At 57.6% G+C, this 25,745-nt stretch overlaps 2 protein-coding genes across 5 annotated transcripts; one reads left to right on the top strand and one right to left on the bottom strand.

The window, feature by feature from the left end:
• Positions 1-150: 150 nt before the first annotated feature.
• On the bottom strand, positions 151-17,944 carry TUBGCP2 (tubulin gamma complex associated protein 2). Of its 2 annotated transcripts, none has more exons than XM_032490593.1 (18): positions 17,807-17,944; positions 16,172-16,354; positions 15,174-15,302; positions 14,323-14,499; positions 13,897-14,056; positions 10,222-10,429; positions 9,821-10,020; positions 9,415-9,604; positions 8,763-9,037; positions 7,641-7,821; positions 6,939-7,119; positions 5,047-5,219; positions 4,767-4,895; positions 4,309-4,429; positions 3,703-3,846; positions 3,399-3,530; positions 2,593-2,756; positions 151-1,452 (listed from the first exon to the last, which is right to left on the bottom strand). In XM_032490593.1, the coding sequence occupies exons 2-18, from the start codon at positions 16,319-16,321 to the stop codon at positions 1,317-1,319; spliced, it is 2,850 nt and encodes a 949-aa protein (XP_032346484.1). In that variant the 5' UTR covers positions 16,322-16,354; positions 17,807-17,944; the 3' UTR covers positions 151-1,316. The 2 variants fall into 2 exon arrangements, with proteins under 2 accessions (XP_032346484.1, XP_032346485.1); XM_032490594.1 differs by having other exon boundaries at positions 8,763-8,908.
• ZNF511 (zinc finger protein 511) lies at positions 17,912-21,618 on the top strand. Of its 3 annotated transcripts, none has more exons than XM_032490601.1 (6): positions 17,912-18,129; positions 18,416-18,489; positions 18,762-18,963; positions 19,093-19,217; positions 20,290-20,439; positions 21,230-21,618. In XM_032490601.1, exons 1-6 carry the CDS (start codon positions 17,977-17,979, stop codon positions 21,246-21,248), a joined length of 723 nt encoding a protein of 240 aa, XP_032346492.1. In that variant the 5' UTR covers positions 17,912-17,976; the 3' UTR covers positions 21,249-21,618. The 3 variants fall into 3 exon arrangements, with proteins under 3 accessions (XP_032346492.1, XP_032346490.1, XP_032346491.1); XM_032490599.1 differs by having other exon boundaries at positions 21,201-21,618; XM_032490600.1 differs by having other exon boundaries at positions 17,942-18,096; positions 21,201-21,618.
• The last annotated feature ends 4,127 nt before the right edge of the window (positions 21,619-25,745 follow it).

Raw genomic sequence — 25,745 nt, 5'->3', positions numbered from 1 at the left:
ATGGCGAAAGAAACAAGGCGGGAGGAGCTCGCGCACACATGGTGCGTCTGGGGCAGGGGACAGGCCTTGCGGCCAGAGCGAGCAGGGCACGGGCAGCACCTGTCCCCCAGCTCACATAGCCGTACAACCAGGCACACGAGCCACCCAAAATCCCCGACAAGTTTACTTCTCTTCCTTGGTCATACACTGCACGTCATCTGATAGCAGAAGTTCAAAGGCAGCATGTCCCTATTTGGGCAAAAACACCAGCCACTGGGACTGTGTACTGACCACAACGCGCAGCTAACTAACAGGGACTCAGCGATGGCAGCCAGGACCTCCCTCATCACAAGGACCCCCCACCCAGCCTCCAGGATGCGCCCCTCTGCCGCCACCACCTGCAACTGGAGGTGTCTGAGGACAGGGACCCCAGGGTCTGGGCCTCGGGGCTGGGCAGGAGGGCCAGCAGCTGGCTCTGGTCAGCCCCCGTGTTGCACAAGCCAGGACTGTGGCAACTTGGGTTGTAAACTTGTTTACGCACAGGTCATACTTGTCCACACTGTAGCTTAAAAGAGGAAGCAGTCTGTGGCAGGAGTCCAGCCACTCAGGGAGGGGTGCCCCCCTCCCTTGGAGAACCCCGTCATGCCACCTCATCTGCCCAGGGTCCACCTGGACAGAGCAGGGGTCAGAAGTGAATTTTGAAAATAACATGCATGGAATTCAGCAGGAAGGGGCAGCTTGGCTGGGAGCAGAGCACATAGATGTTCAAGGCAGGTCACACTGGGGCTGGCCATTCCCCCTACTGCCTGTCGAGGGGGCCGGACACGGCTGGGCCTAATGGACGAGGGCCTGGGCCTCAGCCGCAGCAGGGTAGCTCTTCCTCTGCTCTGCGGGCACTTGGGAGATGCACCCAGGCGGTTCCCGCTACAGGGCGTGGGCCATGCTGCCCTCTGCTGCCTGGAGCAAGCCAGCCGGCTGGAGGGGCCAGGCTGACCCTGGGGGCCCATCCCCCGGTCACACCAACAGGTGGGGACACCAGGCCCACACCTCCCCCACATGGCATCTTGGTGACTGTCCTGATGTTGCCCAAAAGCCATGTGTTTTTACTTTATCTTATTTGAGACCAACACACTCTTCAGGATGACTTCAATTCCGGAGAGCACGCAGGAGAGCAGACCTCTGTCTGGGATTGTGAACCCAGAGATGGGAGCTGAGCGCAGGGGACTGCACGCTGTATGTTTAAACAGAACCCGGGGCACATGCGACCCAGGAACGTCTGGGGAAAACCTCCAAACCCATTCGCTCATGCCACTGGGGCTGCGATGCTGCGGCCGGCCTCATTGTGCGGTGACTGCGATCCTGGGCGTTGGAGCTGGGGGCCCCCGTGGCACGGGCGCTGCGGGGGCCGCCTTCTGGCTCCTCTCTGCGGACAGGCGCTCCAGCCGCTCGGTGTAGAAGCCGTTGAAGTCGAGCCTGTGGGGGAAAGCAGGCTGTGTCCCTGCAGACGCCCCCAGGTCGGGGTGGAGATTCCTCCCTCAGTGGCCCTGCAGGTGACCCTCCTTTCCCCACCACGGTGAAGGGCTGGCTCCGCCCTGGACAGGAGGGCACTCAGTCACCAGCACACAAACACGGCCCCAGGCTCCACACAGCCTTCACCTGCAACACGGAGACTGAACTTACATACTTAGGGAAACTAAAGGCAAGACAAACATCTCCAGCCCCTGGACATCGGGGCTCCCTGAACCCTGGTGCCCAGGACATCAGGACGCCTGTGGGTGTGGGTGGAACAGGGCAGTCCCAATGTCTGGCTCTACCTAAGGCCACCCAACAGGAGCCTTCCCAGGGAACGATCGCCCCCCGACCTCCACCCAGTGAGCAGGCCCATCACCTCCGCTCTGAGGAGCTGTGCACCCAGGGTCCTTGGTGCAACAGAAACCTGCCAGCCGCAAAACCATAAGCCGCACCGACCAGCCCGCTGATCACCATGCACCCATCCTCACCACTTCTGCACAGCCCTACCCAGGGTTCCTCCCAGATTCCTCTGACTCCTGCACACGGGCTGCCCCGGGCTCCCCAGATGTGTACCCCAGGACTGCAGCATCATGGCCCTTGAGGTGCTGGCCTGAGAGGTGTGGCCAGACCCCCACACCCAACATGGAAGGCTGAGTGAGCACTTCCCTGACCCTTACTGACCCTCCCAGCAATCTTCTGACCAGCTGACATCAGGAGGACAGCACCTCCCACTGTTCACCTAGCCAGGGTGATGGCCAGGGCTGGGGCCCAAGGGGCCTGGTCAGCATCCTGGGTCCTGGCTGTGGTGAGACACACAAACTAGGGGTGCTGACGGGGTGGCCTGACTTGTACTGGTCAACACACACAGGACACACCTGTGAACACACACAGACCGTCTCTCAGGCGAATGACAAGTGACCAGCAGCAGCATGACAAAGCCAAGGACAGCATCCTTGGCAGAGTAGACACGGCCTCAGTCACACCTCCGTGATGGTGAGAGGACGTGGCGGGGCAGGGAGCAGACGCAGGTGTGGGCCCTGCGGTCACTGTGTGTGGTAGAAAGGGCACCCTTTCCGCGGGGCTGGAGGCAACGACACCCACCTGGAGATGACGCTGGCCATGCCGTGCTCGCAGTCGCTGGTGCTGTAGAGGCTCAGCTGGGCCAGGAGGTCCAGCAGATGGGCCGAGAAATTCTGGTCAAACTTACTGATGGTGGCCTCGAAGCTGGAGGCCAGCTGCGGCGTGTCAACGTGCTCAGCCAGGCACTGCAAGACACAGAAGCCCTCCTGCTGCTCATCCTCCCTTCTCTTCTCTTTTTCTTTCAAATAGGAGAACATATCTCGGGAAGTTTTCAGGTGACAAGAGATAGAGGGTCAGGGCACCGTGAAAACTCAAGACGGCAGGATGCAGAGACACAGTCTGGGCAGCAGGCCCGCGGACGTCTGTGGACGGCAAGTTTCTCCCTGTAGCTCAGATTCTCAAGCCGATGGTGTTGTCTCCTGGCCGCCGCTCAGCACAGAGCACAGAGCAGGGAACCCAGAGTGCCTGCCTGGGCTGACCTCCCCACTCCCTGCTGACCACCTGACCCTCCTGGTTACGGAAAGACTCCAGCCACCGTGACCGCAGGGCCCGCAGCCCCGAGCCTCCGCAGGTGGCCCCCTGGCTCAGCCCCACAGCACCACTCTGGTAACGTGGCCTCGCTCCGGGCATAGAGGACTGAGGTTTACATGAAGCGGTGGGGAGATACTCTGGTTTGTGTTTGGAACCTAATTTAAGATGGTCTTTATTTTACTCAGCGGGAAGCCAGGAAGGATGGCAGTGGGTCAGGTCTGAGTGCTGCGATCCTAATGGTGTCAGATCTCAGCAGGAACAGGAGGGTCTCCGAAACAAACTGAAAGGCCACTCACCTTGCGGGCAAGCTCCCTGCGGGCGCGCTCCTCTGGGTGCTCAGCCTCCTCCACGGGCGGCCCCGGCACCGCGCTGCGCTCCAGCGCCAGGCCGCCCAGCTCACTGTCCACCTTCATGCTCTGCGTGAATCTCTTGGGGGTCAGGAAGAAATGTGCGCCAACTATGACCACTCAGCTCCAAGGGAAACGCTGTCCCTGTGCGTCCGGGACAGGCTCTGCAGGACTCAGGTCACATGCTCATGGCCCGCCACCGCCCACCCAGCTGGAGCCCCCAGGTCCCAAGCCCCGAGCCCAGTGGGCGCACCTGCATGCAGTTGGTGAACATGACGCACACGGACATGAGCTTGGAGAAGGCCCTGAGCAGCGCGGGGGTGGTCAGCATACAGTCCTTCAGACAGCTGTCCAGGAAGCCCGCGTGGTGCCCCAGCACATCGTCGATGTTGGAGGCCTGGGCAGTGGACACCGGCCTTTTCTCAGAATGACTGTGCCAGGCACAGCCCCGTGCACGAATCTTCCCAGGGTCTTTGCGGGAAGACTTCAAAATACCGCTAAAAGCACACGCCAAATGTGCCCCCCAAAGCGCCAAGCTTTTTAAGAGAGAAAACACAGAAAGAAGTGCTCTGTGCCCTTCCCACTCCTAGAACTTGGGGCGTGAACCCTGTGGCTGGCAGCCCTGGACAGGAGCGCCAGCCCAGCTGTGAGGCCCCACGGGAACACACGTGCTCCTCCGGCAGCCAGACTCCTGGTGGCCCTAAACCCTGGTCACCCTGGAGGGAAACCCCCATGGCCACCTCTCCTGACGATGCTCTGGTGGCGTCTCGGGAGCTGTGGGGTCAGCCCCTCCCTGGCGCCTGACCTGCTCCCTGTCTGGAGACACTACTAAGTGCCTTTACGAGTAGGCCACACTCACAGATTTCAGGTTTTTCTCCAGGACGTGCCAGGTCGGCTCCATCACCTCGAACATCATGTAGTACTGGATGTTCTGGACGAAGTTGAGCATCCGCTGCCGCAGCGTGAAGGCACCAGCGAACCTGCGCGAGGGTGCAGGTCACAGACGCACGGCTGCAGCTCCTGTGCCTGAGGGTCTGCCCCCCGCCCCCCTGCCGAATATGCGATGCGTTGTCAGGGACCACCCCCACTGAGTGTGCGATGCGTTGTCAGGGTCCACCCCCTCAACAGTTCCCACCACTGAGCGGCGGTGGCTCACACGGGCTCGGCCACTCCACTAGCCAAGCACCCAGCCATCCTGTGCAGCAGGAAAGGTCCTAAATTAGAAGCTGTGAACGCGCATCCCCAGATCTCTGTCTTCAGGCTATGGGGAGGGCGCGGCTCTGCCCGGTGGGAACCCTGGGAGCAGACAGGACGCACCACTTGGCCGAGTGCAGAGAGCACTGCTTGGCGGCTTTGTTGCTGACCCAAACGTTGCAGAGCTGCCGCTCCACGTGCTTGCAGTAGAACATGTGTCTGAAGAGCATCTGATAGCGCGTCAGGGCCTTCCTGCCAGGAGGGAAAAGGCGGCGGCATCTGACTGACGCCGCTGGTCGTCGATGGCGCCAGACATCGTTTGAGAGGCTCACAGTATGGAGCGTGCCCTAGGTGGCCAGTAACCCCGAGGGGCACAATCAGACGTGGAGACCCTGCCACCCACCTGTTGATGATCAGAGACAGGGGCCACTTCACCACGTAGTCGAAGGAGAAGGCCTCCAGGCCAGTCAGTGAGAGCTCAGTGGGGTCGGCATGGACCATGGCCTTCTCCTGCTTGGTCTCGATGGCCAGAACCCGCAGAAGTTGGGTGATGAGGTCATGAGGCATCAGGTCAATCTTGGGGACAGAGAAATGGAAAAGCATCAGGTCCTGACCCCTACCCAACCCTGCATCACAAACTAGAAAAGCAGACTCTCAATCTTGGAGGCTGGTTTAAAACACCAAACATCTACTGATAAACCCTAATGAAGAAATTAAACCACTTTCCGTCAAAGTGGAAAAAGCAGAGCACAGAGGAATCACTCTGAAAACACCCCTGACGGTAAAGTGCGGTGCGAGGGATGGCTGGAAACCTTCCACCGCCAGCACACAGGCCCAGGCCATGGTGAGGGCGGCGCAGTTGTTCTCGGCAGGGCGCGCTGTCCACACGTCACTCTATTCAAATACTCACGAGGGCCACTGACACACCAGACAGCGGGACGATTCCCACAAACTGATGAAGAGCGAGAGGATGGAGGATGGCAGTTGACGGGAGAGGAAACAGAATCAGCAGGTGACACCCTCCCATCACATGCCACAGAAACGGACACCAAACAGCTGTGCCCCTCCCGCCAGGCCCCCACCCAGTGGCAGCCCTGAGTGCCCGGGACCCAGCGCCAGTGCCGTCAGTCCAGCCATGCGCTGGCCAGGCGCATCCATCCAAGAACCTGGCCTCCAGGACTTTATCCTATGAAAACACTCTTTTGCCTCACCATAGGAAGCAAGGACTGGCAGAACTGAGAGAGCTGAGCCTGACACCCCACTGTCCACACCACAGCCAGCCAACAGAAGAGGGAAGAGAGAACCCGAACATGGCGAGCCAGCACCACGAGACCTGCCCCACGTGCACAGAGCCCTCTCCAGGACGGGCCACAGGGGGCCACACAGCAAGGCCTTGGTGATGTTTACAAAGCTGAAACACGAAGTGCCCTCTGACTACAGTGGGGTGAAATCAGAAATCAGTAACGGGGGAAAACAGAATATTCACGAATCGTGAAAGGTGGATGCCCTTAAAAACAAATGGGTCAAGGAAGAAATCACAATGGAAACTGGAGGACACCTTGAGCCAGACGGAAATGGGAACGCTGTAACCAAAACTGCCCGGCGCAGTAAATCAAAGCTCAGAGGGAAATTCACAGCAGCAGAAAAAACCACATCAAGCCGACAACCCAGCTTAACCATCCAGGAAACCGAAAAATGAGCAAATGACCCAAAGCAGAAGGAAAAAAACAACAATCAGAGCAGGAAGAAACCAGAGACGAGAGAAACAACACGGAAAACCGAGGAAGCCATCAGGCTGGGTCTCTGCAAAACCAACGAAGCTGACAAGTTTTTAGGTGTATTTGTCTGCACAAGAAAGAAGACTCAAATGACTAAAATCAGAAATGGCAGCGCCAACCTTACAGAAACAGATGAGCTCACGAGAACTCATTCCTACACAAATTCCTGCAGTCACTTAAGTCACCAAAACTGACTCAAGCAGAAGCAGAAATGGGAGCAGACCTGGAGCAGGGAGGAGACAGAGGAAACCACAGACCCTCTCGACAAGAAAAGCCTCGCTGGCAAGTTCTACCGAACACTGCAGGAAGAATTAACACCGACCCTCCTGAAACATCAAAAAACCAAAGAGGAGGGAACATTTCAGCTCAGCCTATGAGGCCAGAGACCCCACAAAGGACTAAGGCCAACATGCCTGCGAGACACAGACCTCGGACACGGGTCCCGCAGCACATGAAAGGCTCACACCCCACGAGGCCTGGCCCCCACTGTGCTTCTGGAGCGCGGTGGGCAGCCCACCTTGAGGTCATCTTTGAAGGGGTCGGTGTTGGCAGTGCTCATGCGCAGGGCCAGCTCCAGCAGCGCCTCCAGGCGGGTGGGCGTGATGTCATCCACCGGCTTCTTCAACTCCTCCTCCGTCAGGTCCATGAAGTGCACGAAGAAGTCGCCTTGGTCCATCAGGAAGTAGCGCTTGATGGACCTGCGAGTGGGTGAAGGTGAAAGGCCGCACCAGCAGGGCCCTGAATGTGAGAACAGCCTGGACTCGCAGAGGCTCCCGGCAACTGGGATGCGGGGTGACGAGGTGGGGCCAGGTGGGCCTGGGAGGAGTGCCGGTGCCCACACCCGCCGGTGCCCAAGCTGAGACGTTTACAGGGGCCGAGGTGAAGTGCTCTCTTAGGTGGAGGCACAGGACCACTGCACCGGGCTGTGCAGGAGGAGGTGCTGCCAGAAAGTGCGGGTGCTGCAGATGGGGCTCCAGGAGGGCAGGGGCCCTAGGAGGGGGCTGGTGGCTCCAGACAGGAAGCTGTGCCACCATGGACAGGGTGACACGGGCAGACCCTGCCCTCGCCGGCCTCTGGTAGGACATCTCTGGGATGGCAGGTGTGAGGCCCACAGGCCTCTTCGGGCTGGATTCAGCCTGGCATGCGGCCTTGTTTAAAGTGACAAGTGAGCTGTTGTGTCGGCACCCGACCGCGGGCAGGCACCCAGGGGGACACACACCTCAGGTGAGCTACGAGCTCCTTCTCCTCCATCAGGAAGTCCAGCAGCACCTTGCTGGCGTAGTTGAAGGCCTTCTCGATCTGCTCCACATACGCCCGCTCCTTCAGTGTGTAGATGACCTCCTTGGCCACCGGGCAGGTGACGTCATGACCACACTCTCTGACCACATTTAGGTATTTTCCTGGAAAGGGAAAAAGGAAAGCAAGTTTACATTCTTGACGCTCACGGCTAGTTGCAGGCCTGGACCTGAGACAGTGCAGCCCAAACGCAGGCCCGGGGACAGGCCCAGGACCGACTGGGCAAGAATGGTCCTGGAACTGCCCCCACCCCACCGCCAGGGGACAGCGGCACAGCTGCCCCCGTCATGGGCTGACACAGTCAATGCTGTGGCCTCCCAGTCCAACCAGGGATGCTCGCTCGCCTCTGAGGGCTGGGCTGGGACAGGGTTGGGAGGGTTTAGTCTGGCTCTGGTGAGGCTTTCTGAAGTGACTGCTGGGCTCTTGATGCGAAAGACCCAGCTCTAACGAGTCATGGGAGGTCACAGCACTGACTGCACCAGCCCATGACGGGGGCAGTGGTGCCGCTGTGCCCTGGGTGGGGCTGGGCCCTGGCTCCGCGGGGACAGAAGCGCCCGGGCTCGGGCCCCCGGGTGTCACCGGGGGGGCCTCTCCGTGGGCTCTTCACCTGTGCCCCTTACAGTGCCAGTCGTGGCAAAGCAGGCGTCTGGTGAGCACAGCGCCTCCCTGAGTTCTGGGGGTCGTCACAGCAAACACCGGGCCTGCGGAGGGGTCCCGGGAACCCCACTTGGGCCCACGCTGGACAGAAGTGCCGGCGGCCTGGGACCCGATACTTGTGACCGGCGTCTGCAGTGGGGGCAGTCCGGGGGACCGAGCCCTCAACCTGTGGGGCCTGCGCTGACCTGGGGAGTTAAGTGTCAGAACTGGGCGTCCACAGGGAACTGGAGAGCTGGCTGCTGGTGTGGAAAACCCGCATGTCTGGGGTCAGAGGAGTTGGGGGCAGAAAAGTTTTCCTTCAAGTGGTAACAGTTTTAGAAATTAAGCGACACAGCAACCGTGAGACAACCAGGGGCAGGGAGCACGCGCCCACGAGCGCCCCGCTCACCTGTGCTGAGGACCTTGCCCGCCATCTTCTGCAGGAAGGAGGGGATCTGGCGCTGCACCACGGTGTACCGCTGGTCCCAGTACTTGTCGTTGTAGTCCTCCTGGATCTTCTCCTTCTGCAGCTCGTGCTCTTCCACCATGAACTCGCTGCAGAGCACAGGGGCCTGCTGGCTGCGGGGCTGCACGCGGCCAAGCAGCACAGCAGAGGCGGCCGTCCAGCCCGGCCTCGGTGCGGGGATTTCTCTGCTGCGAGGGGAGGTGCTCCTGCCAACCTCACTGTGGCCAGACACCCACCAGTCCAGGTGAGAGGACTTGGGGTCTGCAGGGCTGGGGGGCTGCCCCCCTCACCCTCACCCCCTCCCATGGGGCCTCGCGTTTCCCTCCGTCTCGAATGGAGGCAACGAGACACTCCAGTCGGGTACGTGAGCCTTCACGTCAGGGGTCAGACGCCATCCATCCGCGTCACGACCGTGCAAAGGATTCCTTGCTAGGTCCTCACACTAGAGTTTGCTAGCTCGACCATTAATAAACTATTTCTGGTCAACGAATTCATCTTTTAAATACTCTGACAAACACACATCAACGTGGAATTCTTCGTGCACTGACACGTGTCAGGGTGACGAGGGGCCACGCCCAGGTGCCCCCAGCCCCACCTGTACGGGTCATTGATGACACCTCGGTAGATCCACTTCTCCAGGATTTCGAAGTAGGGCACGCTGGCGGCCTTGGTGAGGTACAGACACAGCTCCTGCGCCTGGCTGTCGCCTGTGTAGCTGAAGCTCCGGTCATGCAGGAGGCTCAGGGTCGACCCCCCGACACACTCGCCTTTATCCACCGAGGTGGCTGCTCAGAGGAGGCGGCGCTCAGTGCCGAGGGCCCAACAGTCACCATGGCAGACAGGAGCCCCTCAGCTCACCTCCCACCTCCTCACACAGACAGGCTTTCTTCTGGGGACAAACACGAAGCCGCACTGCCTCTGCCTCCCAAGAGCAATGGGCGGAGGATGGGCACCCTGGCCATGCTGCCCCCACTGCCCCAGGGCCCCGGCTCTCCTCTCACCCAGGGAGGCCAGGATGTCCACGGTGCGCATGGCTGGCTGGACGTAGAACCAGAGCTTCTGCAGGGAAAGGAGGCCCTGCCTCTGCAGCTGCTCCAGCTGCGTGACCAGGATCAGGTACTCCTTCACTAGTGTTCTCATGGCAGCCGCCAAGGCGTGGTTCACCTGCCCATACTCGAAGGAAGACTTCTCTTCAATGAATCTGTGGGGAAAGGAAATAGTGAGCACCCCTGAGAGGGTGTGAGCTCGTCTCAGGTGGGAAGGTGGACGACCAAAGCCCCCCTTGACATCCTCAGGGCACTGTGGACACCTGTCTCCCTCGTGTGGCTCAGCGAGGTAGAGACTCTCCTCAGAAGAGGGCTGAGTGACCTTGACGGGCACCTCGGGCGAGCCTGGCACCAACCTTGTCACGGTGGAGTAACTGGCGGCCACTGGGAGGATCCTGTTCACCAGCTCCCTGATGGACAGGTCCAGGTTGGGGTCCACAAGGAAGGTGCGGCTCTGCCTCCCGGTGAGGGGCTGGGCGGTGATGTACCTGCCGTCCACGCCCACCAGCACGTACAGCAGGTCCTCCACGACGGCTGACTCCTGGGAGGTCAGGGGCAGCGTGCCTGTGAGTGCAGACATGGCTGGGGCTCACCTTCCACCAGACCCCCACTCCCAGCAGAGTCTTTCCATTGGCTGCCCTCCGTGTAACTGCTTCTAGTGCTCGTGAATATAGACACCAAGTCCTTCACTCGACTCAACTGATACCTCTGAACACCAAAGGCTGAGGCCCCAAAACCAACACCAGGAAAGGCGCTGACCCGGCAGCAGGCCAGGCAGAGCCTCGGAGCACTGGGCAGACACCTGCGCACGCGAACGAGCGTGCGACATCTAAGAGGACAGAGCTGGGGCTTAAAAAGCACCTCTGACCGTATTGTACTAGCGATGCTCACTACAACCTAACAAACCTGGGATAAAAAGGCTTTCTCTGATCACTAAAACGCGAGTGGTTTCTATTGTACGCACAGTCTGAAACGGCTCCGAGACCCCAAAGGACTCAGGGCAATCAAGGCCATGGACCAGGGCCGTCCCCCAAATGCCTCGTAGCCTGGACCCCCCTGCCTCTCGGTTCTCGGTCCAGAACGATCCTCAGCGTCCTGCCCAACACCTGCTGGGCACATGGTCACACTAGGACAGGGGCAGCACAGGAGAAAGGCGCCCCAGCCCCGGCTCCCTGCCGAGCCCCGTGGGTGCTGTGTCAGCTCAGGGCACCCAAAACCAAGGCCTGGCAGCTCGGATGGGGCTCACGGAAGCACTGCTGGCCCCACACGTCTGCAGGCAAGGGAGGCAGCAGGGCAGGCTGGAGCCCAGCAGCTGTCTGTCCAGGCACTGGTCACTTGGGGCTCAAAGCTGCTGTCTGAACCCCAGGCTGTTTTTCTCTACAGCTGTGGTGGCCTTCAGATTCCAGCCTCTGTGACCCCCTGAGGTGGGCACGACTGGCTGCCATTCCTTAGCGCAGGGCTACTAACCTAACCTCACACATTTCACCTCCAATCTCCACACTGCCCTAGCCAAGGCCCGGCTGAGGTTCACGGGGAGGAGTCCGTGGCAGTGGGGGAGGGTGCAGACCCAGGGTGGGGAACTCAGGGTCCTGGGGCAGATGCTGGCCCAGCCTCCCCCGCCCCTGTGTGGAAAGGAGAACATCACAGCCTGTACGAGTGGGAGACACAGCCAGCTTGCAGTTGAGCTCAAAGGGACACGGGACGCTCCAGGGTGAGGGGACATCCCACAGAAGTTGGAATGGGAAGCCACACGGAGCCATCAGGATTTCACCGGGGTGCAGGGTCACTAGAGAGGCTTCGCAGGGCAGACCTGACTCAGATCCGCACTGGGATGACAGAGAGGGCTGTAGTGGGCAGGAGGTGGGCTCAGATCTCCACTCTGACACATTGCTGCTGGCTCCCAAGGCCAAATGAAAGGAAACTAAAACTCGTTTCCCTGCCATGCCAGCCACTCGCTGCCCACCGGCCACAGATGGCTGGGGCACCGCAGAATGGACCTACAACATGCCTTCACCATGCAAAATTCTGTGAAAGGTGCTGAGCCCTGAGTGGGGAAAGTGGACAGAGGCCCTCTCCTGCAGCTGGAGGGTGGGTGACAGCTGGGGGCTGGGGCCAGGCTAGTGCAGCAGAAGGGAAGCAGATACAGATGATGCCAGTCACCACACGGAGAGGAGGGGTGCCTGGGGAAGGTCAGGAGCCCATTGTGGACACTCTTGGCAGACGGAAGGCCACACACAGGCAGGACTTCAGGAGAGCTGTGTAAGGGACAGAGAGCTGGGACCCCACCGGGAGCTTCCAATTCCTTAAAACAGATGGGTCACCTGGGAGGGGGAGAATCCATGAGACCCAGGAGCAAAGCGCAAGGACTCAAGATGAGGCAGAGGGAGAAACAAAATGGAGGCCAGGAGGGGACCACAGACCACCCAGTACTGCCCGAACATTCAGGGAAATCGGGCTGTGTTACCAGATCTGAGCACGGGGCTCAGTGACCCAGCAAAGGCCGCTGCATGGGAGCCGCCTGTGCCTGTGGCCTCGATGTCAAGGCCCTGGGTCAGGGCAGGACTTGTAAGGACGGCAGTTGCTACGCCATCTGGCTGCTGACAGGACGGCCTGGGCAAGCAGATGGAGCTGGAGACCTGTGTGTGGAGGGATGGCCCAGCGTGGATGGGGACCTGCCTCAGCTCTAAGAAGGGAATCGGATGGCAAGGTGACCACAGGGAGGTGGGATGGGCACCACTCAGCCAGCGGGGGGACGTCTCGCATTGCCCACTCCTGGGGGTGAAGCTCTGCCAGGGGGAGGCCAAGGAAGGGCTGAGGACAGCCATGCCAACCACAGGGGTCTGAACGTGGACAGGGCAGTGGCCAGAGGGCTGTGGAGGGTGCTGCGTCATGGCCTGCAGTCTGGGCCAGGGAGGGACAGGGTAAGAAGGTGACACGGGCCCAGAGGACCAACACTGATCCCACCTCTGGAACCCGCATAGCGTGGCTGCTGGAGTGACATGGGCTAGAACACCTCGAGTTCTCCCAGGGAACGCTGCCATGCAACCGGCCTGGGGACCCCGACAGCGAGGCACGCCCGTGGCCAGTGTGTGAAAGCATCTGCCTCAGTAGCACAACCCCAAATGTAGAAAACTTCCTCGTCGGACACCCAAAGCATGGCCTGCCCTCAAGAGCCAGTGCCTGGGTTCCCCTCCCCGGCTGGGCCTCCCCAAAAGAGGTGGTGCCTCATGCGAGGCCTGGAACCTTGTCTCCTCTGACTGATCCAGACACACAAACATGGTGTCAGCAAAGTCCACAGCCATAGCAACAGACTCCCTCAGCAGCTCTTAAACTTCTTTGGCTCCTGCCAGGTGTGCAGGGGAGCCAGTGGCATCTCACCTGCTGGCTCCCCAGGCCGGCAACACGGGGCCTGCCCCGCCCACCCTGCTCCCCACCCTTGGAGAACCTGTGCAGCACAGGCTCCCGTGCCCACGCCTCTCACCTCCACACAGGCTGTGCTGGCACCTCCCCGTGGGCACCGCTCTTCGAGCACGCACCATGACGCGTTTCCTCTCAAGCGTGCACCCTGAGCAGGAGGTGGGACACAGCTTCCCACCCAAAGAAGTGCTCGCCAGGTGGGAGGTGCAGGCAAGGTGCGCAAATACCACATCCCCAGCTGCCCCTCGGCTGTCTGGACTGGACACGTGAAGGCCAGCATGGCAAGCCTGGCACCGCTGCGGGAGAATCTGCAGTAACCATGCCTCGCTGCTTGGAAGGAGGACCCTGGTCAGCCTGTCGCCCCTAGTCTGCACAGAGCCCGGGACGCAGGCTCTCCTAAAACCCAGACAAGACCCAGCCCAGACGCTGGCAAGTCACCACCCACTGGTGACTGGGGACAGGGGTGTGGAGGATGGCAAAAGGTGGGCATCGTGAGCTGCAGCATGACCAAGGGCAGGAAGGGCCTGGGGGGCTGTAGCCCTCCCACCACAGCATCCCCAGGCAAACAGAGGTGCCTCCAGGTCCCCACTGCCAGAGCTCCAGGCCTCACGCACCTATAGGCACAGCTGCATCTGTGCTCACACCCGCGCCTGCCAGGAAGTCCCCGAGAAGCGTGGGTCTCTCATACACCCAGGCCGGGAAGACTGGGAGGTGCTGGCCCAGATTCTTCCTGTTCTGCTTGTCTCGAAGCATCTTTCTTGTGAGTTCCAGAGACTGGGGAAAATGTGTTTCAAAAACAGAAAAGACACATACAATTTCAGTACAAACACTTAAAACTAACAGGTCTGCAGTGTAAAAAGTGGGGCCCTAAGCACACGTGAGGGTCAACAAATACAAGTGGACGTGAGACAAACGTGTCCAAGCCCATCACAGTGCGAGGGGCTGGGGACAAGCCACACGGCCACCCCAAGGAGCCAGGACCGGACAGGAGTGTCTCCACAGTCAGACCCGGCACCCACCCGGCTGCGGCAACGTGGTACCTGCTGCCACGTGGGGCCCGTGGCCACGCTGCCCAGCTGCTTCCTCAGCTCCTCCAGCTCCTGCATGGAGATCTTAGAGGCTGTGGCTGGGGCATTGAAGTTGGTGGTGCCACTGGTGGCGGTGCTTGCTGCGAACTCTGCCCTCTCCCTGGCATTCTGCTGTAGGTACTGCAGAGTCTGAAAGCACACAGCACCTGGAGTCCTGCGGACCGGCGTGTTTGTGCCCTCCACTGGGCACTGCCAGTCCCTGAGCTGCAGCACAGTCTCCCAGAGCTTTCTGCCATGAGGTGCCACATCCCCAAATCTCAGGAGGACAGCATCCCAAACTCATTCCCAGCAGCCCATGACTGGCCTCCCTTGCTGCGAGAGACCAGTGGCCAGCGCTGGTGGCCACCCTGTGCCCAGCCGCACCCTCCCCCGAGACCGCAGGCGCATGAAGTGAGTGGAAGCACTGAATGCCCAGGCACCTCGGCACCTCTGCACTCTTCTAAGCATCGTAAGTAACACATGCTCACTTTAGAACAAAGACACAGCCCGGACCACAGAAACGGAAGTCCCTCCGCCCCAGAGGCAGCGTTAACCACCTTGTGTTTGTCACCAACACGAGTGACTTCCGTTCCGATGCACCTTTATGGTGCACGGAGTCCTCTGTGACCTCAACGCGCTACAGGTGCAAGGCCAGGAAAGCTCAAGGACAGGTGCCAGGGTCAGAGAGTAGAGGTCAGGTGGCCCCATGGCTGTCACCCCAACTGACAAGCTGCACGGCCTAGCATGACCCCACAAGGACACACATCCATCCGTCTTTCTGAGACACAGAGAGGTCCTTCCAACCCAGCCGAGCCAGCACCCACCTCTCTGTCCTCCGTGAGCTTTGACAGCAGGTACACCAGGGGGTCAAGGTTCCTGGTGTTCTTTGATTTCAGTTCATCGTATTTCTTCAGGAAGTCCTCAGGAGTACGAGAAAACTCTGCTATTTTAACCTCAAAAGTATAGATAGAGGGACACAGTGACAACAATCAGGAATCTCAAAAAATCTTGTAGAAAACTAAACCCAAAACAGCAATCAGAGTGACGTCAGGCAGATGGAACAGTCCTAAATCTCCAAAATAAAACTGAGCAAATGCACTGAAATTCCTTGTTGAACTCCGCACTCTCCTCTGAGGTTCCTCCCTCGTTTGCTTCCCCAGCCTGAGCTGCGACCTCCCAGCATTTGTCTACACATTTAACTCTGTTCCTCTGGAACTCATCACTACATACAGGTTCACAGTTACATTTTCTCATTAACTAAAATACCCACTTATAATATGCTAAATGTCACTGTGTGTCCTAGACTCTCTAGTCTGCTCAGTAAATGTTCTGAATTATCCCTGTGCTGTTATCAGACTATTTAAATAAACGAAGGCTCACAACGGGTTTCTAAACTAGATTTCAAAGTCATCTTTTACTGAGGTGTAATTCTGAATTACATACTATTTTAATAAAGAAAGAAAATCTACTTTAAAAGGATTTAAACGTAGTTAATGCCAGGAGCCTCCTTTTCACCCATGGGAATATCTGTGTGTCGAGATGTGAGCGGAAATCAGGACTATCTGCGTCTTTCTCCTCAGGGGGTACAGGGAGGCTGTGGTTCAGAGACTGAGTCTGAGGTCAGGCAGACAGCCCTGCATCCTACCTGAGCCTCACTGCCTCGTCTGTACAACAGGCTGACTGATGGGGCCACTGAGGAGTCAGCAGGAGTGCTGAGCAGAGCACATATCCACGAAAAGCATCTGTCAAGTGCTGCCTGCCACCTGCACTGGCACTGCTGAGGCTGCCCAACAGGAGTGTAAACTCCGGGACGCGCACTCACCTTGGCACTGTGTGCAGACACGGTGGTTGTGACATACGGGGTCCTGTTCTTCTGCAGCAGGTCGATGTAGACCTCGGCCCCATCACCCCCGCGGACCCGCAGCAGGCTGAGCAGCTCGTTGACGTCATGGTGAATCCGAAACTCACTCATAGTCTTGGCTCTGCGACATCACAATGTGTTCTCCTTAAAGTAAGAGGAAAGCCACTTATAAAAATAAAACCCATAAATAAAAAACCATTCAAGTAACTGAATCTGGCCAGTATCAGGTCTTTGGGAAGCCAAACTGTCACAGGGCCCAGCCTGGCCCACCAGTCCCCCAGGCAGACACCACACACCCCCATGACAGGGCCTGCCCACCCCCAGGCGGGGCTCGTTCCTAGGGTGAGTCCTCCTTGCCCTCCAGGTGGCGCCCACTGGTGTGTTCTGTCATTTCTTATTGGAGGCTGCCTTCAGTGGGCAGCTCCTTGTGGGAGCCCAGAGTTTCCACACCTGCTCCTCAGCTCAGGGAGCTGCTTGCGCAGCCAGTGAGAGTGTGGCCCCACCGGCCTGGGCCCCTTCCTCCTGGTGACTCCAACCTCACATGGCCCTGGGCCAGCAGGCAGCTGCTCCCTTGGTCAGCATACAGCACCTTCCCGTCCCTTCTCGCTCTAGCCATGCAGACACAGGGGTCTGGCCCTCAGGGGTCCTGGTCTACACAGGTAGCTCCGCACAGGCCTAAACCACTGCCCTGGCCAGGTTCCCGCCGTGACGCCCGCACCTGCAGCTGCGTTCACCCTCCAGTTCTGGGTTTGCACTCCGGTGCCTCGGACGCTGCCTTTTCTGGCCCAGGCGTGGTTTTTTGCTAAGATTGCAAAGCATCTCCTGCACACTTGAGCTGAGTGCTTCAGCCAGACCTGCCCTGTCCACAGGCCTCCCCATCGGACGCACAGCCCACTGGGGTCAAGGCTAACTGCAATCCCACCCAGCAGACAGTGGGGGACTGCTCAGGGACTTCTGTCTTCCCCTGGATGACCCGTCCAGTCAGCCATTATCACCGCACAGGCAATTAGCCAGAGATTCAAAAAATAAACACGAGGAAACTATACATATTTCACATAAACATTTCAGTGTATCTCCACAGGGTTCATAATGTTGGTTCACCACCAACAAAAAGGACTCTTGGAAATGACAAGCAAAATCATTTCTGTCTGTGAGTTTTCTGAGAGGTCTTTCAACAGATTCTCAAAGGCTCTGTGACCCAAAAAAGGTTAAGGACCACGGTGCCACCAGCTCCACTGAAGACGAGCCCCGCGTCAAACATCAGGCCAGGGAGGCTCAGCCCCCTCCCGCTGCACGAGTGTTGACCCCTAACTCTCCCATGAGACAGAGACTCTGACCCCGAGCGACGGAAAACAGGGTCTCGGTGTGCAAATCTGAGAGTCGCGGCACACAAACGTCAAACGCTGGCCAGAAGCAGGGCACCTCCAAACAGGAGGACAGAACAGCGAGCGTGAGCCGGCGCGGACGCCGCCAGCACGCGCGCGGACCCCGCTCGGGGCGCGGGGTTAGAGCAGGGCACCGGCTGCGGCTCCCGGCCGGCCTCAACCCCGACCCGGTGCTCCCAGACTCAGGCCCCGCCGCCCCCGCCCGACTCACCGCAGGCGCCGCGCCCGGGGCCAGCCCGCCAAGCCCGCCAAGCCCGCCAAGCCCGCCGCGCAGCCTGTGTCGCCCGCGCCGGACGTGGTGCGTGACGTCACATCCGGCTCCGGCCCGGCCGGCTTGCGGACGGTGGCCGACAGGCTGTGGCGGCGCCGGCGCGCAGGGCGATGCAGCTGCCGCCTGCACTACACGCCCGCCTGGCGGGGGCACCCGGGGAGGCCGAGCCGCTGCCCGTGGAGCGGGACCCCGCGGCCGGGACCACGCCCTTCCGCTTTGCGGCGCGCCAGGTACGATTCCCACGGGAGCACGAGTTCTTCGAGGTGCGTGAGCAGAGGGAGAGGGCAGTTGGGGGCCGGGGCGGTGCCGGGGGCGGTGCCTGGGGCAGGGGCTGGACGGGGCGGAAATAAGGCTAGGTGGGGGCCTGGCTGGTCGGGACCGGAGGCCGGTGGGCGGGCCTGTGGGGGGCGGGGTTATGGCTCAGGGCGGGGCCCTGGACGGGGTCTGGTGGGGCGGGAGTAAGGCTAGGGGCGGGGCCTGTCGGTGTGGGGCCCTGGACGGGGGCTAGATGGGGCGAGGTCAGAACTGGGACAGCTTTGTCTCCTGCAGGACGGGGATGTGCAGCGGCACCTCTATCTCCAGGATGTGCTCACGCAGGTGGCTGGGGATCCCGAGAGGCCCAGGTGAGCGCTGTGACCCAGCGCGGGCCCCCTCTTTGTCTCCTCCTCGCTCCTTCCTCCCTGCCCGCCCCTCTGTCTGGACCACCGTCTACGTCGTCGGTGTGACTGGCCTCCTCAGTGTCTGCCTGGTCTGTGAAAATATAACTGTTAGAAAAATGGGAGTTGGGACTGCAAGAGAAAATCCGAAGCTTTATCAGACCACTAAAAGGGGTGTGGTAACAGGGAGTTCTGTCCTCCGTGGAATGGCATCCCCACCAGGCCACTTCCTCTGCCAGGGTGCCCGAGTTCACCTGTCAGGTAGCCGGGTGCTGCCAGGTGTTTGACGCCCTGGAGGACTTCGAGCACCACTACCACACTCTGCACAGAAACGTCTGCTCCTTCTGCAAGCGGGCCTTTCCCTCGGGACACCTGCTGGACACCCACATCCTGGAGTGGCACGACTCCCTGTTCCAGATCCTGGCTGAGCGGCAGGACATGGTGGGTGACCGTCTCACCCAAGGGCCGAGGGCACATCATGAGGGCTTGTTCCCCCATTGCGTGCCTTGTGGTGCCAGAGCCGGGGGGCTGCCCAGGGGTCAGGGTGCAGTGACACTGTTTCTGTTTCAGTACCAGTGCTTGGTGGAGGGCTGCACAGAGAAGTTTAGGACCAGCAGAGACAGGAAGGAGCACCTGGTGACACGTCACCTCTACCCTGCGGACTTCCGCTTCGATAAACCAAGGAAGAGCAAAGGGTATGAAGCCACTTCCCAAGCGTAGAACTCCTTTGATACGGAGACTTTAAGGGTACCCCTGTCACTTAACGTCCTGTTTAGCTGCCAGTAACGGAAACCCAGATAGGTCGGGAGTTATTAACCCAGAGGAATTAAACAGATAGGGCTGGTTTCACATGTGGCACCTCTGCTGCAGGAGGACAGGAGGGGAGAACCTGGCTTCCCTGGTCTGTGCTGGGAATGACTGGGGTACCGTGGCAGGGTCTGCAGGGCCTGCAGAAAGAGCCCCACCCCCTGCACACTCACGCTTCGCAGCTGTGCCTGCACCTCCACCCGGCCCGTCGCCTCCCCTCCATCGCTGATCAGGGCCTTTGGGAACCTGTCCCGGGCTGTGAGTCCCTCCGCTCGTGTGGGGCCCTCTGGTTTTTCATTTGTCCTGTAGGTAGATGAACTTGACAAAGCCGAGTGCTACATGCTACTGCTCAAAATGTCCTATGGGGAGGTTCCCCTGGGTATAATTTTTAAGTTTGTGTTATATTTGTTTGCCTTTTCATTAACTGATGTGTTCAGCTGAAACTTCACAATCACCTAAAAATTGTGTTGATTGAAGTCTTTTTAGACTAAATTATCCCCAGACAAGACTTCGCTGTTTAAAGTGAAATAATCAGGAGAATCCACTACAATATGAGAGATTTTTCCAAGGCCCCTGGGGGTAAGGTAATTCTTTTCTTTTCAAGGACTCGTTTTAAGGGAGAAAACCCTACAATGTTTGATTGAGACATAGTATTATGGGAAAGACACTCAGTATCTTATGGCTGAGTTTAGTAACTTTCTCACTAATTGTTACAGAGAGATGTCTAGTACTCTTAGTAATCATTTACCATGTGACACCATATAAATACTGGTTTTGAAAAGCAAAGTACGATCATTACGCCTAAATCCATAAATCGTGTCTTATATCACACAGACGTTTCTCCTAGTTCTGGTAGCCAGGAAGTTACTTTTGGCAAAATAGTTATAAAATAGCTTTGTGAGTTCATTCCTGGGGGAAGCCCGGGGGCTATAGGAGCTCGCGCCTTCTTGTCTTCCCCAGCCCAGCCACGCCTGGGCCTGCCGTGCAGGTGTCTGCAGAAGCCCTGGGGGGTGACCAGGTGCCATCAGAAGGGGACGCCATGGAAGTCTGCTTTGAACACACAGAGCTGCCCCCAGAACCTTCCGGAGAGAGGCGGACCTATGGCCACAGGTCAGTCCCAGGCGTCTTTCTGAAGCCGGCTCTGAGCCTGTGCTTTCCCTGGAAAATTCCAGGTTTGATGCTGGGCCGGCATTCTCCCCAAGAGGAGCTGCCACTGGGTTGGAGTGTTGGCTTCGGCAGGAGGTGAGAGCCTGACCCTACCCACTCCCCTCAAATGACCTGCTTCTCCTGCTGTTCAGCCTGGAGTGCAGTGCCCTGCACCTGCCCAGCCTGAGCTGGGGTGGAGAACCAGGTGTGATTGCTCGGGTTACAGCCTACGAGTCTGTCTTTCTAGTGCTAAATATGCTATTCCTGAGTTGAAGTTGACTTCAAATCTAATTTGGGGGAAAACATTGGAGAAATGGAAAAGATCACCACCAAATCCAGACCAACAGGAAGGTGAACTGGCATCCCTCAGCTGCCCTCGAGCAGTGGCCCAGACTCTGGCATGAGCATGAGCCCCAGGTTCCAGTGGGTGGGTTGGGTTTCGTCCGGATGGACCGAGGGCAACAGGAAGGCTGAGCCCGGGGGCGGGAGGCGGGGAGCCTCTCGTGCTTGGCGGCTGGAGAACACCCCCGCGCCTTCCGGGAAGCCGGTCTGAAGCAGGCTGGCTGGCTGGGCCAGGAGAGCCGTGGGCGAAGGGCCGCCCACACCCTGAACGTTCCAGGCTGGAAGAATAAGATTCCAGAGCACCAGACAGCGCTGTGAGTTGGGTTGTTTGTTGGCAAAAAATGTGGTTTAGTACGAAGAATTTTTTTTTTTCTGCATTTCAGAATACCTTCTACCATCTGTTTTGGTCAAGGTGCATCACGAGGATTTAAAAGTACCAAGAAAAGAAATAAGCACCAGTGACACTGAGACTGAGAGGAAGAGCCACGAAATCGAGTGGATCCTCGGCGGGAGACTGGCCCTCTGCAGAATGTGGTGTCACCAGTGGGCTTTTCCTCTTGCCTTCCTGTGGCCACCCCAGGACCCTGGCCCTGCTGTCCTCGGAGTCTTGGTCCCTCGGTGAACCACCGAATGACGCGGGGAGCCGTGTTGGGAGCTGTGAGGGGCCCACGGATTCCAGGAGGGGCCCGACCCACGAGGCAGCTGGAGTGGGGAGAGCACCCCTGCTCCTCACAGGGCCTACCCCCGGCCCCCTAGCCAAGGGCGACCTTTGTAAACACGTAGAGAGAATATTTTTCACGATCGGTCTCATGTTGTCATTCTGTGCTGGTTAACGGTGGGCACGTGAGCAGCAGTTACTGGTGAGCATTTTGTTTTCAGCACTCACTTCTCGGAAAAACCAATGACGTTTTAGGGCCTGAGTGCAGGGGTGATGTGGCCCGGACCATCCTCTCACCCACACTGAGCAGACCTGACTGAGACGGTGAGACCAGGGAGACTCCCCCAGGCCTCGGCAGGGCTGTAGGTGCCGGGGGAGGAGTGCCCGCTGGGAGAGAGGCTGGGGGAGGGGCCCAGTTGTGCGGTCCTCTCCTCCTTGTGTATCTGGCTAAATGGAGTGCTCGCCAGTGGAGCCAGGGCTGGGAAAGGCAGGGCAGTGGTGGGGCGGGTGCAGATGGAGGCAGACCTGCACAGAGAAGCGGCTGGATCAGGTGTGCTGATAAAATCAGTGCTCTCAGGGCCAGGCCTGTTGCAGCGGAGACCCACCAGCAGGCTCTCCCTCTGGGAGCCTGTGCCCACTGGGCGTGTGCCTGTGATGCTTCCATGGGCTGTACCAGGCTGAGGGCCCTGGCTTAGCTGGCCGTGGGAGGATGGGCGCTCCCTGCCCCCCCCCCCCCCCCGCAATCTCACCTCCATCCTGCTCTTGTTCTGGGCTCTGGGCTGGAGGCAGCGGGTGGTCATCTGTGACTCAGGGCACAGAGGCTATGCCCCAGCTCCTCCTGAGCCCACCGTCTGCTCTCCCCAGCCTAGGGCAGAGGGACAGTGACCTCACACCATCCACCTCATGCACCAAAAACCCTGAGGTACCCAAGGAAAACATTTAAAACCTTAAGTCTGATGACGCCTAGTATCTTGATGCAGAGGGGCCAAATGTAGACTTTTCTTGGGGGAGCAATGACCAGCCTTGGCTGAGGGATGATGTCAGGGCTGCTAAGGGTCCTGTCTTTGGTTCTTGAAAAACACAACATAGGGAGAAATACTAACAGCAAATATACCGTCGGCCGCCACGTGGGACGGCGGTTCCTGGCCTGGGGACGGTTGGTCCTGGGTCCCCATCCCAGCTGCACCCTGCTGACAAAGCTCCTTGTTTAACCTGGCCCAGCTTTGCTTTTTCTTCTGAAAAACAGGGACTGTAAAACTTTAGTCTGATAAAAGTTACTGGTGGGGAGAAAACCGAAGCAATAGCATAATTTATTCTGAGGGGCTGCTTGTATCTCTGCTGCAAAGTCTGAAAATCTGGGGGTGGTTTCCAGGTCCATGTCCAGGGAGACACAGAGTTGGAAGCACAAGAAAACGGGCCGCTCACTGGCAGGTGCAGGAGAGTCACTGCGTCAGATGCCGAGTGTTTAAGGTCACTGAGGTGGTGGCGGCGGTGGTGGGAACGTGACTGTCAGCCCTCGGTTTACATGAAACGCACTGGGAGATCAGGAGCTGCTGGGATTACCCTGTTCTTTTTTTTTTTTTTTTTTTTTACTGACGTATAGTTGATTTACATTATATTAGTTTCAGACACACAAACATAGTGAGTTGAGATTTTTATAAGTTCTCCACTTGTAGGTACGGCGACACATGGGCTGTGTCCCCTGTGCTGAGAGACATGCCCTCGTACACAGTGGCTTGTAGCTCTCGACCCCTCACCCTGGGCACCGCCAGTTTGTTCTCACCTGAGTCTGTTTCTCCTCTGTCACATCACTAGTTAGTTTCGTCCAAGGGCCCACGTGTGAGTGACGCCGTACAGCACTTTTCCTGCCAGACCTCGCTCGGTGCGGTGCCCTCCAGTTCCCCCACGCTGTGGCCAGGCGCCCTCCTTCTCTGGCAGGGGTATGAGGTGCTGGTCATTCGGGAGCCACGCTCGGGCCTGGGGGTCTGCATTCCTGCTTTTCTTCTGGGTGGAGTGAGCTTTTCTCATTCTGCTACTTGGAAGTTAGGCATCTGCGAGGCATCGTTTGAGCAGTTACCCCCAAACTTTTCATGCACACTGAACGTGTTCGGGTCTAAGATTAATCAGGATCTATCCCCTCCCCACAAACGGAGGACAAGCTGTGGACACTGAACCTCCACCTGCTGTGTCTGGAGAAGGGTAGGGCCGCACACTGCCGCCTAGTCTGTGCCCCTGCGGACGTCCCTGCCTCTGCGCTTCCTCTGCTGGGTCTCTGCTCCTGCTTCTCAGACGCCCTGCACGGGACCCTCTCCTGCCGGACCAGCATTGGGGAATGTCCTGTGGCAAGAGTCAGTAGTTACAAATGTTTTTCTTTTTTTTCTTTTTGAGTAAAGGTAGATTTATTCAGAGATACACACTCTGTAGGCAGCAGGCTGTCTGAGAAGGCCAGGGAATGGCCACGAGGTGCGGGGTCGGGTGCTCAGGTTAAAGGAAAAGCAGACACCTTCTGCAGTCGATGCAGGTGTCTCAGAAGGGAGAGGGCCACACATGTTTTCAATTCTGTTTTCCTGAAACAGCTTCTATGCTCTGTTTTTTTCTTTTTAATTGAAACTTTTTAAATTGAAGTATAGTTGATTTACAATTTTTAAAAAATTTTATTTTAAACAGAGGCACTGGGGATTGAACCCAGGACTTCGTGCATGCTAAACACTCACTGTACCACTGAGCTGTACCCTCCCCTCTGTGCTCTTGTTCTTGAAAGACATTTTGCTGGGAACGCAGTTTGGGTTGGTAGCTTTTTCTGAGCATGCTGAACACTCTGTTCCACTACCTTCTGGCTTTGTTGTTGCTGCCGAGAACCTGGTTGTCAGTCTGAGGTCTGTCTTTCAGAAGGTCCCTTGTCTCCACTTTGTCTTTATGGTCCCACTGAGATGCGCCAGGTGAAGGTGTCCACCCCCCCCACCCCCCCGCTTGAACCTGCGGTTTTATCTCTTCAAACATTGCCTCTCCCCCACTATGCTCCTCCTCCTTCTAAAAACCCAGCTGTGGACGTGTTAGCCTCTCGCTCTGTCCTTTGTGTTTCTCACTAGCCCTTTTGTGTCTTCCATTCCCTGTCTGTCTTTGCTTCATTCTGGTGATTTCCTCAGACCCACTTTTCAGATCACTAATTTTTTTATTAGCCGTATCAAAGGTGCTGTTAAACTCATTCAGTTTTTAATTTCAGTGACAGTGAATTTCAGTTCTTTAAGTTCTATGTCATTTTTGTAATTTGCTGGATTTTTACAGCTTTTTAAAATCACATTTTCAACTCATCTTTTTATCTTTTTAAACATATTAAACATACTACATATTCTCTGATTGGTAATATCAGGATCCAAAGACTGTGCGTCTGATTCTTCAGTCCTTTTCCTGCTGACTCACTCAGAGCGCCTTGTCTCCTGGTGAAGTTTGTGATCTGGGGCTATGAGTTTATATTTCTTGGAACTTTACCTCTGGAATTTCTCTGACACGTCTTGGTTCTTCCTGAAAAAATTAGTATTTGCTTCTGCCATGTGACTGGGGGCTACGATCTAGAACACTGTACCTGTAAGCGATCAGATGTGAGTTTTCACTTCCAGTTCACGCCCACAGTGCCCTGTGTTGCCTTTACACAGCCTTAACCAAAGCAGAACATCTGAGTGATAGAAACAGACCCCTTATTTCACTTACAGCAGAAGAAATCGAAGTAAAAATTCAGAGACCCTTTCTTACACATGAAGTTGACAAGCCCAAAGGTCTGACGGCTCACCCTGCTGTGTGTGGTGGGGACACATCTCCCACTGTCACGTGTTGTCAGCAGGGGTGCTGAGCACTGCAGCCCCTAGGAGGGGGTTCACCAGTACCTGACAAGATTCCTTCAGCATTTACCCTTTGACCCAGCAATCCTCCTTGTAGGGATATATCCTGAACACACACTGGCAAAAGTTCCAAAGATCTACTCAAAGGCAATTTATTCAGTAAAAATTTTAATAGCTAAATACTAAAAGAAAATGTCCCAAGTCCCAAATAACCCAAGTAGTGTTGAGAACTGAAATTTTTAGGTTTAGGAAAAGAATATAGATAGACTTAAGATCAGTGAAGTTAATAAAAACCCCATAGTCCTGAATTTGAATTAGAAGTATTGCTGTAAACCTGTAATATACACACACCATGTTTATTAAATCAACAGCTTTACTGAAAGTCCAGATTCGTGTTTTTAAATCAACTTAAGTTGGGTCCTGCCGGCCAGGAT

Source organism: Camelus ferus, chromosome 11, assembly GCF_009834535.1.
Source record: "Camelus ferus isolate YT-003-E chromosome 11, BCGSAC_Cfer_1.0, whole genome shotgun sequence".
Taxonomy (NCBI): Eukaryota; Metazoa; Chordata; class Mammalia; order Artiodactyla; family Camelidae; genus Camelus; species Camelus ferus.
This window is presented reverse-complemented; position numbering and strand designations above follow the sequence as displayed.